General features: G+C 40.1%; 1 protein-coding gene across 1 annotated transcript in view; it reads right to left on the bottom strand.

Annotated features, from left to right (window-relative positions):
* Positions 1-477: 477 nt before the first annotated feature.
* Positions 478-16,395, bottom strand: part of SLC4A9 (solute carrier family 4 member 9) — a 461,516-nt gene continuing 445,598 nt past the window's right edge. The window contains exons 20-22 of the mRNA XM_075601696.1: positions 7,494-7,643; positions 4,544-4,638; positions 478-2,797 (exon numbers count right to left, since the gene is read on the bottom strand). Coding sequence (XP_075457811.1) covers positions 4,585-4,638; positions 7,494-7,643 — 204 coding nt within the window. The 3' untranslated portion in view covers positions 478-2,797; positions 4,544-4,584. The remainder of the gene's footprint in view (positions 2,798-4,543; positions 4,639-7,493; positions 7,644-16,395) is intronic.

Here is a 16,395-nt window from a genome sequence, read left to right as displayed (position 1 = left end):
GGACTGTGTATGAAAATGGTTGCAATTACTAAATGTTTCATACGATATTTTTGTTCTACCCCTCCAATTAAAGCTGAACGTCTGCACTTCTATTGCATCTCGGTTGTTTCATTTCAAATCCATTGTGGTAGCGTACAGAGCCAAAATTATGAAAATGGTGTCAGTGTCCAATTATTTCCAGACCTAACTGTATGTGAGGCTGGCACACTCATATGAGTGATGTGAGGGACTTGCTTGCTTTTCCAGTCGATTTAAGTCATTTTTTTCCTGTTTTTTTATCCAACCACAATTGAAGCTGTACTTGTCAGCTTCCTCCTCCATTCGCATACACCCCCATTTATCAACATTTTAATTTGGAACTTTGAGCTTCAGCTTTTATATTTAATGGCGTATCTTGACATTGCACTTTTTATTTAATCTGTTAATAAGGAGCGGTGTGTCTTCAGAAAAAAAAATCACAAAAAATAATTCCTTCATTGATTTTAATAAATCTTACATCAAAGCTCACATATGACCAAAAATATGTATCAACAACAACTATTGCTTGATGCTAGCTCACTACCACTGATCAAACAGATAACAAAATCAATAATACATTTAGTAGTGACATCAAAATATCTCACACGCACAGTAAAAATGTATTCCTTAGCGCTTAAGTTTGATATAAAGACCATTAACAAGGTTAAAATCAACGCACTCAACATACACATAAATTCACTGAAGGTTTGATACAATTTAGGAGACCTACAGTACATGACAGTTATTCATAGATAAAATTAGTGTGAAGAGCTTTCAAAACCTCACAGGTTACCCATTCAAGTATACAATATTATCACAAATCTATAAAAATCTACACTTGTTCAGGACAAATATTGCTACTAAAACATTTAATGGATTTTAAATAAAATTCTGCTATAAAAGGCGTTACATGGAAGAATGATGGGGAATGTAAAGATGAAATAATTCTGGTGAAATCTCTCCAAAAGTTTAGATTTCTATATTCCGTAAATTACAACTTCCTACATGAGGCAATTTGTTGATTGTAAGGCAGGATTACTTTGATATGACTTTAAAATAAGACAAAATATCCATGCTAGTGACCTTTGGTAAATATAACTTTTAAAAACTATATTGTTTTCTCTATTCTTATTATAGCCTGTCTGACACATTATATCATGAATAAATACTGACTATTCCTCTCTTCTCACATACTTGAATTATCAACCGCTCTGCTATGAAACGGCACATTCTCCATTTTGAATGGAAACCACTTTGCGTCTGTCATTCATACATGTTCCTTTGTGTTGCTATGGCATGATTGAAACCTGTAAAATGTTTATATTTGTTTATTTGTGCAATAATCTATATCACATTCCCTTCCCCTTTCCTCTTTTATGTTTCTAATTTTATTTGCTTCCAAAGTTACAAATGTCAATGTGCTATTGATGTACTTATTTTCAAAGGTGCAGGAACATCTAAAATAAGTGCTCTTTAATGTTTGAAAGTTTATATGCTCTACACTGTTTGTTTGTTTGTTTGTTTGTTTGTTTGTTTGATTGATATTACACTTGCTACACTTAATGTACAGTATATGTAAAAAAGGTAGCCTGTCTTTATTTTTTTCACTGTAGCTTTAAAAATGTAATATACTGTATTATTTTTCTATTATACGGTATAAAACAAGCATGAATGCATCTACACATGCTCAGTAAACAAAAATCCATAAACACAGATCATTATTGTACATATGGTCATATTTTTTAAGTAGTTTTCTGCCCTTAAGAGACTGGAACACAGGGTAGTTTTCTGCCCTTAAATTACTGGAATACAAATTACAGCTCATTCTTGTAAATAGACCGTAAGATGTCTTCCAGCGCTGGACAGTGTCTTATAGCAGAAGACCCCTTAGTAAACATTGGTCATATTGACATCATTTTAATATCATTACAATATCACTATCAATATATATGACTAATAAATACATTTCCAACCTGTCCTTATCAGAGAACCAATAAAGTTAAGGGAGGGGGGAGGATTCTGGTTGCATAAGTAGTTGCTGAACACACAGTGACACTGGACAAAAGGAATGAATCAAACTCCTCCCAAGTTTAACTTTAAAAAATAAATTGAAAGTACTTATAGGTGTCATATTTGGGTAAACAAATGATCAATTACACAGATGAGATTCCTTCAACATGAGTTTACTTCACTTTTGTCTTAAGAAGGATTGCCCCTTTAAATGCTTCATGAACCAATATAATATCCTGCTTTCACTGTTTGACAATGAGTACATTTTTTTAGTTTATTAAGTATTAACTATTCATAAATAGTTATAAATAGCAATATGTAATAAATCGTTCACAGAAATAACTTCTGCAACTTTTTTTTTTTAATGATTTGAGTTTTCTTGTTTGGCACAAATAGGTGCTATAAGAACATTTAAAAGCCCCACTTAGCAACATATAAGTAAATGTTACAGTAAAAAATAGACACATCAGCAAAAATAACAGAAATGAATAAAAAATAGAAAATGCTAACTTTAATAACATACACGCACACTAAATATATAAATATTTTAGGGCATGTTAGGGCAGTGAGAGCTGCTTTCTACAGCTACTTTCTAGATCAGTCACTTTGTTTTCAAATATAAAATATAATAATATATATTATTGCATCTGTAAAAAAAAAGCATGCTTCAATATTGTTCCACTTATTGTTTAGTCAATGAATCAAAGGATTCAGCAAGATGTCCAGCACACAGGTCAACTTTCTTTTGTTTGTGCTCAAACAGAGTAATCTGAAATTAATTTACACATAGATAAATTAATTAACATACTGTGGTTACTGTTCCAAACTTGTCAGCTCTCACTAACTTTCTATGTTTCTTACTGATTTTGAGTCAGTTTCACTTATTATTTTTAGCATCAGCTGTGTCATAGACTTCAGTGGGGTATCACTAATACAGGTCAGTACTTTTCCATTAAAATGCCATTCTTCTGACTAGCATAAAAAATGTCATGTTATCCCTTGGAAGTCGACATACTGTATCAGCTTTTCCTATTTAACAAAATGCAATATAAGAATGTCTTAAGTATTATAAGGTTGTTAATAGTAATCTGGCTAATACTAGCAGAAGACAAAAAGCAGCTTCACAAAATTCTAGAATTAAATAGAATTAGAGAGAAATTGTACAGTCTATATTGAAATGAAAAGTCTTCCTGTGATGTTAGGATAGCCTAATGCGAACTACCTAATGTTTAATATACATTATGTATTTTTTATCATTTATTGTAGGGTTCTAGCAATCAAACTCCAAGATGAAATGTTATACTTGTCTTTCATGCACTTGTATTATCCCAATTTTGCAGCCATTAGAATGTTATCATTGCAAAGCAGACTATTTATGTTAAAAGAGGCCTTAGCAATAAGGTCAATATATGATGTTACTGTGGGAGAATTGTGACCTGATGTATATGAAAGAATAGTAATACAGTAGTTACTTGACTAACATATGATTTGATAATAAAGTGTCTTACTATCAATTTTCAAAAGTTTTTAATGTGTTTGTAAACTGACAGATTTGGTCATCTCTTTTTAATGAAATTGCTTTAAACATATCAAACCTAAAGCAAAGGTTCTTCGAAACTTAAACAGACTGCGCCAGGATAAAAGCCCTATGGAATCATGTAATAATGATGTGGTCCAAGATAATACCCAGGAGGACATGAGGAGGGGCACATTGCAGGGCTTGGAAGAGCCAGAAAAAAGATGAAATTGAGCCACCAGTATATTCATCCTATCATGCGGGGGTAGGGTAGTCAGTCAGAATGAAGTAAACACACAATGCGTGTGTACAGTGGTACAGAACTGACAGTGTGCACTTGTCAGAAAAATGAATCAATGCATTCAACTTAAAACTTCAAAAGGCCCTTAAGGTGGTGTTAAAATAGAGAGGGAGTTCCTAGTTTAGGGTGCTTTCGGTACCTTTTAATACCAGGCCAGTTGGGTCAGGAATGTATAAAACTAAGTGATAACGCACCGGCTGTACGGCTTGGCTGGTTTTGTTACCCCAAGAGACGATTGGTAGACTATAGGTGTTGATTGTTCGGTCAATCCTGGCTTTGCCCAAATATCAGCAAGCTGACATGGGGACCAGCTGTACTGTTGGAACCTAGCAGCCACAGGAGGTTTTAGTATTTATTCTTAGTTAAAGCATACAGTACAAGATAGGGGGGGTGGAGCGTACTCCAACTCAGGATGATTTGATGGTCGGGCTTGGTGGGCACATAGTTTTGGGTTGAACGACAGTCTCTGTTTTGATAAATGTATATAAATTAGTAAATAAAGCTTTGACCCATGGCAAGAGTATGTCCGACTCTTATTTCAGGGGGGAGAGTTCTTTGTGGGAAGGCGAAATGCATGGAAACAGTTCTGATCAGCATCATAAGCCATTATGAGATCTATATACATGTGTTGTTCACACTTCCCTCACTTGTTTGCTTATGCAGTGATGTTCACTACTTATTGTATGCAGTATACTTACAATTTCATGGTCCAAATGCAGCTGTATACTGTACAGTCACACTAGTTCACTGAGATATTTATTTCTGGTGCCTTTTCTTGATACAATAATTCGGACTGAAATAAAAAATTGTTAAGTAATGAAAACATTTAGTCCACACATTACATAGAACATATTTTTAGATATGCATATACATGTGGCCTGGGTTCCATGGTTTGGCTTTTACCTCCGCCGCAGCTTGGGAGAAGGGAGGTTGCTGCGGAGTCAGGTGACTAGCCCAGGCCAATGGAGTGTTAGGATTCCCTGCTGAGGCAGTTGTTACAGTTGGTGCTCTGAGGACTTGCTGTCAGTTGGAGCTGGGACACAGCTAGGGGGGGTTGTATAGGTGCAGGGGTCGGTGACCCTCTGCGCTAGGCCAGAGATCCCTTAGGCCCCAGTTAGGCCCCAAATCATCCTAGATTGTGGCTGCTTTAGGGAAGGCCCCTTCAGTTAGGGATCCTGACCTTTTAGTGATTAGCCAGCTTAGGGCCACAGTGGTTTCATTTGAACTATTGCTGCTGCAGTCTGTGACCATACTGTCAGAGAGGGAGCGACCATCATTGCGGAAGTCACTCCAGAGCGAGACATCCCATCTTGTGGAGGATATCATTGGATCGGCGGACCCCCTGCTTCTCGTTGTTAGCGCACCCGGGTGTGGACACACCCGGCAGGTACCGTTCGCCAAACGTGCACCAACACCGGTATAATAAGGCGCTGATCATGCCTAGAGGGGTGGGCATCTTTTGGGGACACTTATTGGGTGAAATGACCAAAGGACTCCTCTGGTACTGTGGACATGGTGTGGGGATACACGGTGGTGGGACAATGCCCTGCACGGTGAGGTATAGCTGTAACCATTAGTATTGCTATTGCCTGAATGTGGTTTATGGTTATTGCTCACAGTAAATGTTATTATTGTTATTCTTATAATCTGTGGACTGTTATTAATAGTTCCTGCTCGGGGTTATCCCATCCAATTGGGATCCCGTGCAGGTGGAGGCGCTACCACTCAGTATATTCGTTACCCCAGGCTCCCAGTAGCGGAGGCTCAGATCCCTGTGAGCCGACAGGTACCGCCAGCACTAGTAGACCCTTCACATTAGAGGGAAAAAGGGCTACATACATATAACACATAGGGTCATATTTACTAAGCAATGCTATGCCTTAAGACACCTTAAGCCGTTAAACACACCTAATGGTCTACAGTATGTGGGGCTGGATATATAAAAGCCCATACTATGCGGAGAGCAGTGAGACCACATACTTTGCAGTATAGTGCGGAGGGGTGTTGGGAGCGTCGGCATACTATCCACGGCTCTGAGGGAGGTCCCTGCATGATGCGGACGGCATTCTAGTGATGTTTTTACACTCACTGGTTATGTGAGTATTTTATTGGCTGTTAATTGTTTTTTAATAAATTGTTCGTGCATTCTACACTATTTTGTGCATTCCATCTCCCTATGTGATCAACTGAAAGCATTGGGGGATACTTCTGAACATCATTGGATTACAGAAGGGAGGCAGCTACACATGGGGTTCGTGGCAGCAATATAGAAGTGGTTCAAGCACAGATTCTCTCCACTGCACCTATACAAGAGACTGATTGTAAGTAGGCATTATTCCTGTCTGCTGTGGAGGGTCTGAGTTCTGAGGTACTGCGCAATGGTGTGCTTTGTCTATCTCCCATAGGAGGAACCGTCAGGATCCCTTCCTTATTTCCACCAGCTTGGATTCCAGGGGAAGGTCTCCCAAAGGACTGTAATTTCCCTATGGACTTTGCGTCTCTCGTGGGTGTTTTTAAGCGCCAGGTATCTGTGTTTTATTTGCAATTCTGTTACATGTAAGTTTATGAGAGACTTACTCCATGAGACACCTTGGCAGCTTTTGATATCTCCAGCAGGTATTATCATTATTTATCATGAGTAGTAGCACTGTTTATTTTTCCCTTACATATCACTTTTATTTTTTGTATTAGTATTGTGATTATTTAAATTCACAGTTGTGTAGCACTCACATATATTTAAATCGAGCGCTGTTTAGTTTATGGTGTTATTTCACTAGCATGACGTTACCTAAAGGTGATGTTAGCACTCTCAAGACCCTGAAATATGGGTTTTGAGAGCGAGAGATACTGTAATAGAATATGCAAAATATTGTAATGACTCCTATTAGCATATCTCCCAGGTATCTCAGGTGTGTTCCGTTTGGAGCACAGGTGTCTCTCCACATGTAGTTTCAAGGGATATATATATAGCATTTGAAACATTAGTCAAATAGGCATCTCTCCTCTTCAGCAAGACCCATATTTCAGGGTCTGGACAGAACTAATGCAATTAAAGTTAACACAAACAGAATAACACAAGGCAGTGCTAATTTAACATGGTGTTAAACCTATTCTAATCAGATAATTAGCTTTATGGATTGGCATTAACCTCTTGGAACATCATATCCATCACATGATATTATGAACCCTGACTCAACAGAGCTTTGTGGGTCTGGGTCTAAGTTGTTTATTGATTTTAATGCTCTGACCATTTGCCTTACAATGGAAGGTTTGCATACAGTATAAAGCCCCAAAACGTCATTACCTCTTCCATGTCACAGAGACTCAGTACACAGCAGGTCACTAGACAGGAAACCACCCTTTTAAGGGAAACCAGTTTGGAACCATATTACAGCTGTTGTGATGAATTTAATTAGATCATACCAAAGGACATAACAGTAAAATAATTATAATTAAGCACTAAAACTCAAATTAATTTAAAGTCCCTTAAAAGATGTCTAGATCAGTGCATACATGCCTAAAACAGTGAGATGGTCAAGGAGGACAGCATGGTGCAGGAAGAGTTTTAGTATTTCTGTTATACAAATATGTTAAATTATGCGACTAATTAAAGCCTTATACAGTATGTTTCCCTTAATAATGTCTTACATCTTCAATGTCACTTGTATCAGTGTCCTCTTTCTTTGGTTCTTCTACTTCCTTCGTATCCTTGTGTGGTAAAATATCATCTAACCAGCTTAGGTCATGCAGAGAGAAAATGCATTCCATTGTCTTCCGTATACCAACAAGGGCCAGCAACTATTTTGAAAATATAGATGTAATATTGTGTTTAATTTAAAGCAGGATTTCATTCAAAATCATACATAGTTACATATAGTTACATAGTAGATGAGGTTGAAAAAAGACGTACGTCCATCAAGTTCAACCTATGCTAAATTTAGACAACAGATACTTTATCCTATATCTATACTTATTGATCCAGAGGAAGGCAAACAAAAAACCCCAGTCACATATCATCCAATGATATCTCATAAGGGGAAAAATAAATTCCTTCCTGACTCCAAGAATTGGCAATCAGATTAATCCCTGGATCAGCATCCTTCCCATGTATACTTATTTGGTATATCCCTATATACCTTTCCAATCTAAAAATATGTCCAAACTTTTTTTTGAACAAATCTATTGTATCTGCCATCACAGTCTCCATGGATAATGAATTCCACATTTTAACTGCCCTTACTGTAAAGAACCCTTTCCTTTGTTGCTGGTGAAATCTCCTTTCCTCCAACCTTAAGGGATGGCCCAGAGTCCTTTGTACTGCCCGTGGGATGAACAGTTCTTTTGAAAGCTCCTTGTACTGTCCCCAAATATATTTGTATATAGTTATCATATCCCCTCTTAGACGCCTCTTTTCTAATGTAAATAAATCTAATTTAGCTAGCCTCTCCTCATAAGTTAGAATGTCCATCCCCTTTATTAATTTGGTGGCTCTTCTCAGCACTCTCTCTAGTTCCATAATGTCTTTTCTTAGGATTGGTGCCCAAAATTGTACTCCATATTCAAGGTTTGGTCTTACTAATGCTTTGTAAAGGGGCATAATTATGTTTACTTCCCTTCCATCCATTGCCCGTTTGATGCAAGATAAGATCTTGTTTGCCTTTGCAGCTACTGCATGACTTTGGGCACTATTACTAAGCCTGCTGCCTACAATCACTCCTAAATCCTTCTCCATCAAGGATTCCCCCAATATATCTCCATTTAATTTGTAAGTCGCCTTTTTATTCTTGCATCCCAAATGCATAACCTTACATGTATCTGTGTTAAACCTCATCTGCCATTTACCTGCCCACGTTTCCAGTCTCACCAAGTCCTTCTGAAGAGAAATTACATCCTGCTCTGATTCTATTACCTTACACAATTTAGTATCATCAGCAAAGATTGAGACTTTGCTCTCGATGCCAACCTCAAGGTCATTAATAAACAAGTTAAAAAGCAGGGGTCCCAGTACCGATCCCTGAGGTACACCACTCACGACTTTAGCCCAACCTGAAAAAGTTCCATTTATGACAACCTTCTGTTGTCTGTCCTTTATCCAGTTTTCAATCCAGGTTCATATATTATTACTGAGTCCAATTTTCTTTATTTTGTACACCAACCTCTTGTGTGAAACCGTATCAAAAGCCTTTGCAAAATCTAAGTAGACCACATCAACTGCATTACCCTGGTCTAAATTCCTACTTACCTCCTCAAAGAAACAAATAAGGTTAGTTTGGCATGATCTATCCTTCATAAATCCATGCTGACTATTACTAATAATTTTGTTTTCCATTAGGTATTCCTGAATATTATCCCGTATTAAACCTTCAAGTAGTTTCCCCACTATTGAAGTCAGGCTTACAGGTCTGTAATTTCCCGGTTGTGACCTAGCTCCCTTTTTAAATATAGGCACCACATCTGCTTTACGCAATCTTGTGGTACTGAGCCTGTGGAAATGGAGTCCTTGAATATTAAATATAATGGTTTGGCTATTACTGAGCTTAACTCCTTGAGAACTCCTGGATGTATGCCATTTGGGCCAGGTGACTTATTTACTTTAATTTTTTCAAGTCGCTTATGAACTTCTTCCTCAGTTAACCAATTGTTCATTAATATGGAGGTTGTGGCTTCCTCCTGTGGCAATACTATTGAACTTGATTCTTCCCTGGTAAACACAGAGGCAAAGAATTTGTTTAATACCTCTGCTTTTTCCTTATCTCCAATAATCTGCCTACCCATCTCACACTGAAAGGGTCCTATATTTTCTTTTCTCATTTTTTTGTTATTAAGGTACTTAAAGAACTTTTTAGGGTTGACCTTACTTTCTATTGCAATCCTTTTTTCATTATCCATTTTTGCTAATTTGATTGCCCTTTTGCAATTTTTGTTACATTCCTTATAATTCTGATACGATGTCTCTGTCCCTTCTGACTTAAAGAATCTAAACACCTTCCTCTTCTTGTCCATTTCCTCCCCTACCTGTTTATTTAGCCACATTGGTTTTGACTTATTTCTTTTATACTTATTACCCAAGGGTATACACTGATACGTGTGCTTTTCTAACAATGTTTTAAAGACTGACCATTTATCTTCTACATTTTTCCCTGCAAAAACATCATCCCAGTGTATTACTTGTAGATTAGACCTCAGTTTATTAAAATCTGCCTTTCTAAAGTTTAAGGTCTTTGTTGAACCCAAGTAATCTGTTTTTTGATAATTTATTTCAAATGAGACCATGTTATGATCACTGTTACCCAAATGTTCCAGGACTTGACTATTTGTTATTTCTTCTACATTGTTTGATATGACCAAATAAATAAATCAGTTCTGTAGTACTAGATAATGCTTACTGACTTTTTTGTAACTCTTTATGCCCTTTAAAAAAATCATTACAATCTATTACGCTTCCTTGGCATCAGATCTGTGCATCGGCAAATACCTTGGATCTGCAACAGTAAGAAAACCTGCCAGTACAGGAGTTTTTCTGGCTGCAATTTTGCATTGTCAACCGGCTGTAAGCCCAAAGAAAACTACAACTCCCAGAGGCATTGCAACACAGGACCCTCCCACTTCCTGGCTAAGCCCTATTTAAAGGTCAGGCAGTCATATGCTCCTTACGTTGCAACTTGTTCCAGAACAGTTCACATTTACTTCTGTTACCTGTCAAGCTAAGTACCCTGCCTGTGTCCCTTTGTGTTTTGAATTTGGACTTCCTTTGGACTTTGCCTCTGCCTAACCCTCAAGTATCTTGCTGCTCAATTGTATATGACCTTGGAACTGTACTGGATTTTGCATGCCTTCACCCTTCAAGTACCCTGCCTGATAAACTGTGTAATTCCTGTGACTGCTCTGCCTTACACTTTTCCTCTGGTAAGTCCTTCCTGAGTTCTCTCATCCTCAGTTTTCTCAGAATTTGCAATGTCCCTTTTTGCTTCTGAAGGAAAAATTCATCAACAGGTGCTACAAGGATTAGCAGACACTATACTAGCTTAATGGATGGAGGTTGGTGCACTGCGTACTGAGAACGCCAATACCCAAACACACCTCCAGGCTCTTGATAGATTTGTCTCTATAAATAGACCAAAGGATTTCCGAAAGGTGAGCTGAACACAAGCGGACAAGCACCGGAGTCATCTTGGAAAGAAATACCCGAACTCATGCAAATTGAGATGTCTCAGGCCGTTTAACATTGGTGGAGAACAGGCGATGGCGGAAATACTTGAAAACGAGAGGTAATTCTCAATGTATTACTTCCTGGTAAAATATTTTATAACTAAATAAATAAATAAAATACAAATTATTTCTACTGTGACCTAAAATGACATTCACTCAAAACTTGCCCAACGCACCCAGCCCTGGTAAAAAGATTTGAGAGCGTTAAAAGGGGGGTTTTCGTTGAACCAAGAAAAGGTAAAAGACCTTAAAAGTCTCAACCAGGAAATGTTACCTCTTATCCTATCTTGGATTGGATTCAGTGCTAACAGGCTAGGTGCTTTCAATTCTAGAGCATCCAGCAACTTCGTGGATCATAGATTTGCACAGTTTTATGGTATCCAGACAATTAAAGAAGATATAGCAGAAATGATACAATCCATGGATAGTTCATCTTTAACCTCAGGAAAGATTACTCAAACAAAAACCCTTCACATAGAAATTGCTCAGCATACGGAGAACCTCCATTTTGATTTGATTGATGCTCCACATTTTGAGTTGATCTTGGGACTACCCTGTTTAGAATGCCATAATCCATCGATTGACTGGCAAAAGAAAAAATTACATATGGACACAAAGCACTGTCCTGGCAGGAATCATCAAAAGGTGGAAGAACCCTCTTCTCGGGAGCTTGACACTGGTACAACAGTTCAACAAATAAGTGCAGGGGATCCTTGGGGCTCACATCTGCGCCTCTATGCTGTGTTATTTAACTCTTGGCACCCATTGGATTTTTGTCTGTATGTTGTTCCTACACCCTTTGCTTAACTACCTTGTTACTGTGCACATGAGACCTTACCTTACCCCTTGAAGCTGAGAGATTCATGCTCATACAGTACTATATGCAATCGCTTTTTATTGGGCTATCCGCATATTGTTATTTGTACATCCACATGGTAGTATCATTTGAGTAGTTCACTTATACATATTGCTCCTACTATTGTATATACCTTGTTATACTGTGCCGGCCAGCTTAAAGCTAATGCGGCTGCCTCCGCAGCTTAAAAATAGCTGCGGACGGCACGCGGCAATCTTCATCCGTTTTCGGCTGGTTTTCCCGCGCCTCGGGTGCTTTCAATAATAAGCGCCATTAGCGCTTATCTATTGAAGCGGCCGTCGCGCGGGAAACTCCGTTTTAAACGGAGAAAAGCCCCGCTGTCACCTCGCGATACACCCGGCAAGTTTTAGAATAAAGCTGGCCGGGACAGTATGAGCATTAAGTTTTACTTACTACCACTCCCACCCACTCCCCTAATAGGGGTTATTGCTTTCATATATTTTAGTCACACACATTATATTGATTTTCACTTGTGTTTCTGCGTCATTATTTGATATTATTAACATTTTATTGTTTTGTATTTTAACAGTGGATGCCAGTGCCATTTTCCTTGGCTACTAGGTATTATTTGAACAGGAGTATATGGTCCCCTGTTTGACCATATGCACTTTTTCTGTTTTTGTGGACACGTCAGTTCTTCTATTGGATAGTGTATCCTTATGTACATATTTATACTCTCTATGGGACAATAGTTCCTTTGGTGGATACTATATCTTTATGTACATTACTATTTCCTCTACCTTGAGTGCAATGTGAAAAGGGGACTGCTTTGAACTTGTCACTTTCTCTGTACCTGAACAAATAAGTGACCAGTCATACTGAAGTACCCAAGATGTATTCCACATTCCATAATGTATTTGATCCCTGTAAAGCAGATAAGTTTCCATGTCACCGTCCACATGATTGTCCTATAGAGCTTCTAATAGATTTTTAAATGCCCCGCTCAAACCTATCCTGTACAGGCTATGTGCTGCAAAGGAGAATAGCAAACCAAAGGAAATAGTACATAGATGCACTTGAAAAAGAGCTCCCTATTTGGCGCACCAAAATCAATTAATTTGTGACATTTGATAAACTTAAAACATAACATTTAATATACTTTGACAAAAATAAATTTGGCACTTAAGGTAAACAAGTAAAAATACCAATCCTATGTGTTTAATCAATAAACCTGTCTGGTTATAGGTTCAAAGTGAGAGATGACCAATTTTTACAAGCAAATGAATTAATCCATAAATATACAATTACCCAAACTTAATATGGGTATATCATGTGTCTAAATTAGACTCTTTTAGATTAATGTATTCCTTAGATATGAACACCTTTCATGGTGCAGGGTATATGCAGTAAGTATTAACCATTTAGGTGTTAATAAGTTCTGAGTAGGCTTAGGCTGCGCTTATACAGCCGGCGACGACACCAATGACGCCACGAGTTGTATTTGGAAGTTTAGGCGACGTTGCTGGATGACGTCATAAAAGGGGAGGGCAGAGGCACAATCACACACAGGGCTGCCAACAGAAATCATGGGGCCCAGGACAAATGAAAGGAGCAGGCCCCCCCCCCTCCAACCTACCACGTAAAAACTTTTTTTAGCGCGCAAAATTTACTTAACCCCCCCAATACATATAAAAATACACCCCCAACCCCTCCCCCCCCCAATACATATAAAAATACACCCCAACCTCCCAATACATATACAAATATACCCCAACCCCCCCAATACATATACAAATATACCCCAATCCCCCCAATACATCTAAAAAATACCCCAACCTCCCCAAATACATATATAAAATACACCCCCAATACATATAAAATACACCCACAATACATATAAAAATCAGGCTTACCTTGGGGATGATCTCAGCTCACGCCGGTGGCTGCAGGGGGGAGGGGTTGGGGGGCGGTGTGCCGGTGGATGCAGGGGGGCAGTGTGCCGGTGGCTGCAGAGGGGGGGTGTACTGGTGGCTGCAAGGGGGGGGCATTGATGCGGGGGGGGCCTTTGGCTGCGGGGCCCGGTGGCTGTGGGGGCCGGTGGATGTGGCTGCAGTGCTGTGGGGGTGGGGGCCCAACTGCTGGCGGTGGAGCTGGGGGGGTGGCCGGCAGTGGGGGAGGGGGCGGTAGCTGGTGGTGGCCTGGTGACTGGTGGGACTGCAGGGGGTAGGTCACAGCAGTTACCGCCAGCCCTGCCCCGCTGCAAGCACCTGGCTGTCCCACGCTGACTGCTCACGCGCACGCCGGGCCTCCCTCTCTAGCCACCTTATGTCACGAGCCCGGTCCAGTGCCATTAGGTTGGCGCCGTTCATGGATCACAACTGTGCGTCCGTGACGGTGGCGCTAATGCCATCAGTGCCCTCGGCCACCTACTGGCACTTCAATCATACACAGTCACACAATCACACACATCCCCCATCTCCCTGCATTAAAGCTATCTGATTGGTTTACAGCCTGTCACATGGTGAGACCGTCGATGTAAAAATCAAATTCTACTGACTACAGAGATTCAGGTCGCTCCGTCACCCGTACTATAAGCGCATGCTACAGATTCAATGTATTTGTTTTGACGCGACGTCGCCGGCACTATAAGCGCAGCTTAAGTCTAATGTTTTGTTTCCTAAACAAAAAGCATGGAGCTCTCAGCATAATTACATGCAGCAGAGATGGGAAACAAAGTTTCTGTATAGACTATTGAGCTTCTACCTGGAACTAAAATCCCCTTTGGACGGGTCTACACCCTGTTAGATCCTGAACTACAAGTTCTGTGCCAGAATATTATGGAAATCAACCATTCCAAATCCCCAGCTGGAACACTTTTATTTTTTGTTCGCAAGAAAGAAGGTACATTATGACCCTGTATTGACTACAGAGTACTCAATGATGTAACTACCAAAAAACGCTATCCTTTGCCACTGATTTCAGAGTTACTGGACAGAGTTCGTACTGCCAAACTATTTACTAAATTAGATCTCAGAGGTGGCTATTACCTGATCTGCATTATTAACCCTTTGCAGTCCAATTAATTTTCACTAAGTGCGCCAGCAGGTCTAATTTAATTTTCGAGGAAAAAAAACACATATAGCTCAACCCCGTTATAGCACGATCCGCGCACACACTGCACACACTCACTGCACACTGCACAAACTGCGCACACTCACAGCACACTGCACAACACACTGTGCACACTCACAGCACACTGCGCACACTCACAGCACACTGCGCACACTGTACACACTCACAGCACACTGCGCACACTGCACACACTCACAGCACAGTGCACACACTCACAGCACACAGCACACACTCACAGCACACTGCACACACTCACAGCACACTGCACACACTCACAGTACAATGCACACACTCACAGTACAATGCACACACAGCACACTACACACTATACTCACAGTCCCCCCCCCCCTACCCCACTACTTCCGGTGTCAGCTGCTGGGGCATCGTGGGGCTGCCTGCGGGGATCGGTGCGGGCTGGGAGGGGGGATTGGTGCTGGGCTTGGGGGATCGGTGCCGGGCTGGGGTGCGGGGATTGGTGCGGGGCTGGGGTGCGCGGCTGCTGGCGGGGATCGGTGCAGGGCTGGGGGGGGGTCAATGAGGCTGCTGAGAGAAGTGTGCGTCTGCTGGCGCCACCCTCCAGCTCTTCCCCTCTCCTCCCTCCTCCCCCCCTCCTCCCGTTCCGACATTGGACCGCAAGCAGAAAAATATTTTGTCGGATATATTCCGACATTGGACTGGAAAGGGTTAAAGGGGATGAATGGAAGATGGCATTCCGCACATGGTACGAACATTTAAAATATTTGGTAATGCCTTTTGGACTATGTAATGCTCCAGAAACATGTCATTATTTTCTTAAATACATTTCGAGATCTGTTAGATATCTATGTCCATATCTAACTTGATGACATCTTAATCTTTTCTTAATCAGAAAACGAGCATATCCCTCATGTTAAAGAAGTGCTCCTCAGGTTAAGAACCCATCACCTTTATGCAAAGTGGAAAATTATTTATTTCAACAGACGGAAATAGAGTATTCAGGATACATTCCCTCTCCTTACGCTATTTCCATGGACAATTGTAATATTCAAGCCATTTTAGATTGGCTTACACCTACATCCATAAAAGGATGTACATAGACTATTGGGGTTTGCCAATTTCTATCGACGATTCATCCAGGACTTCTCCCTAGTCGTCAATCCCTTTACTCAGCTTCTAAAAAGGGACTCAAGATATCCTGGTCTAATGTAGCAGAACAGGCTTCCCAAAAACCTCAAACAGGAATTTACCCAAGCATCAGCACTTGCCCATCCTCAGTGTGACAGATTCAATGTATTTGTTTTGACGCGACGTCGCCGGCACTATAAGCGCAGCTTAAGTCTAATGTTTTGTTTCCTAAACAAAAAGCATGGAGCTCTCAGCATAATTACATGCAGCAGAGATGGGAAACAAAGT

Source organism: Ascaphus truei, chromosome 5 (genome assembly GCF_040206685.1).
Source record: "Ascaphus truei isolate aAscTru1 chromosome 5, aAscTru1.hap1, whole genome shotgun sequence".
Classification (NCBI taxonomy): Eukaryota; Metazoa; Chordata; class Amphibia; order Anura; family Ascaphidae; genus Ascaphus; species Ascaphus truei.
This window is presented reverse-complemented; position numbering and strand designations above follow the sequence as displayed.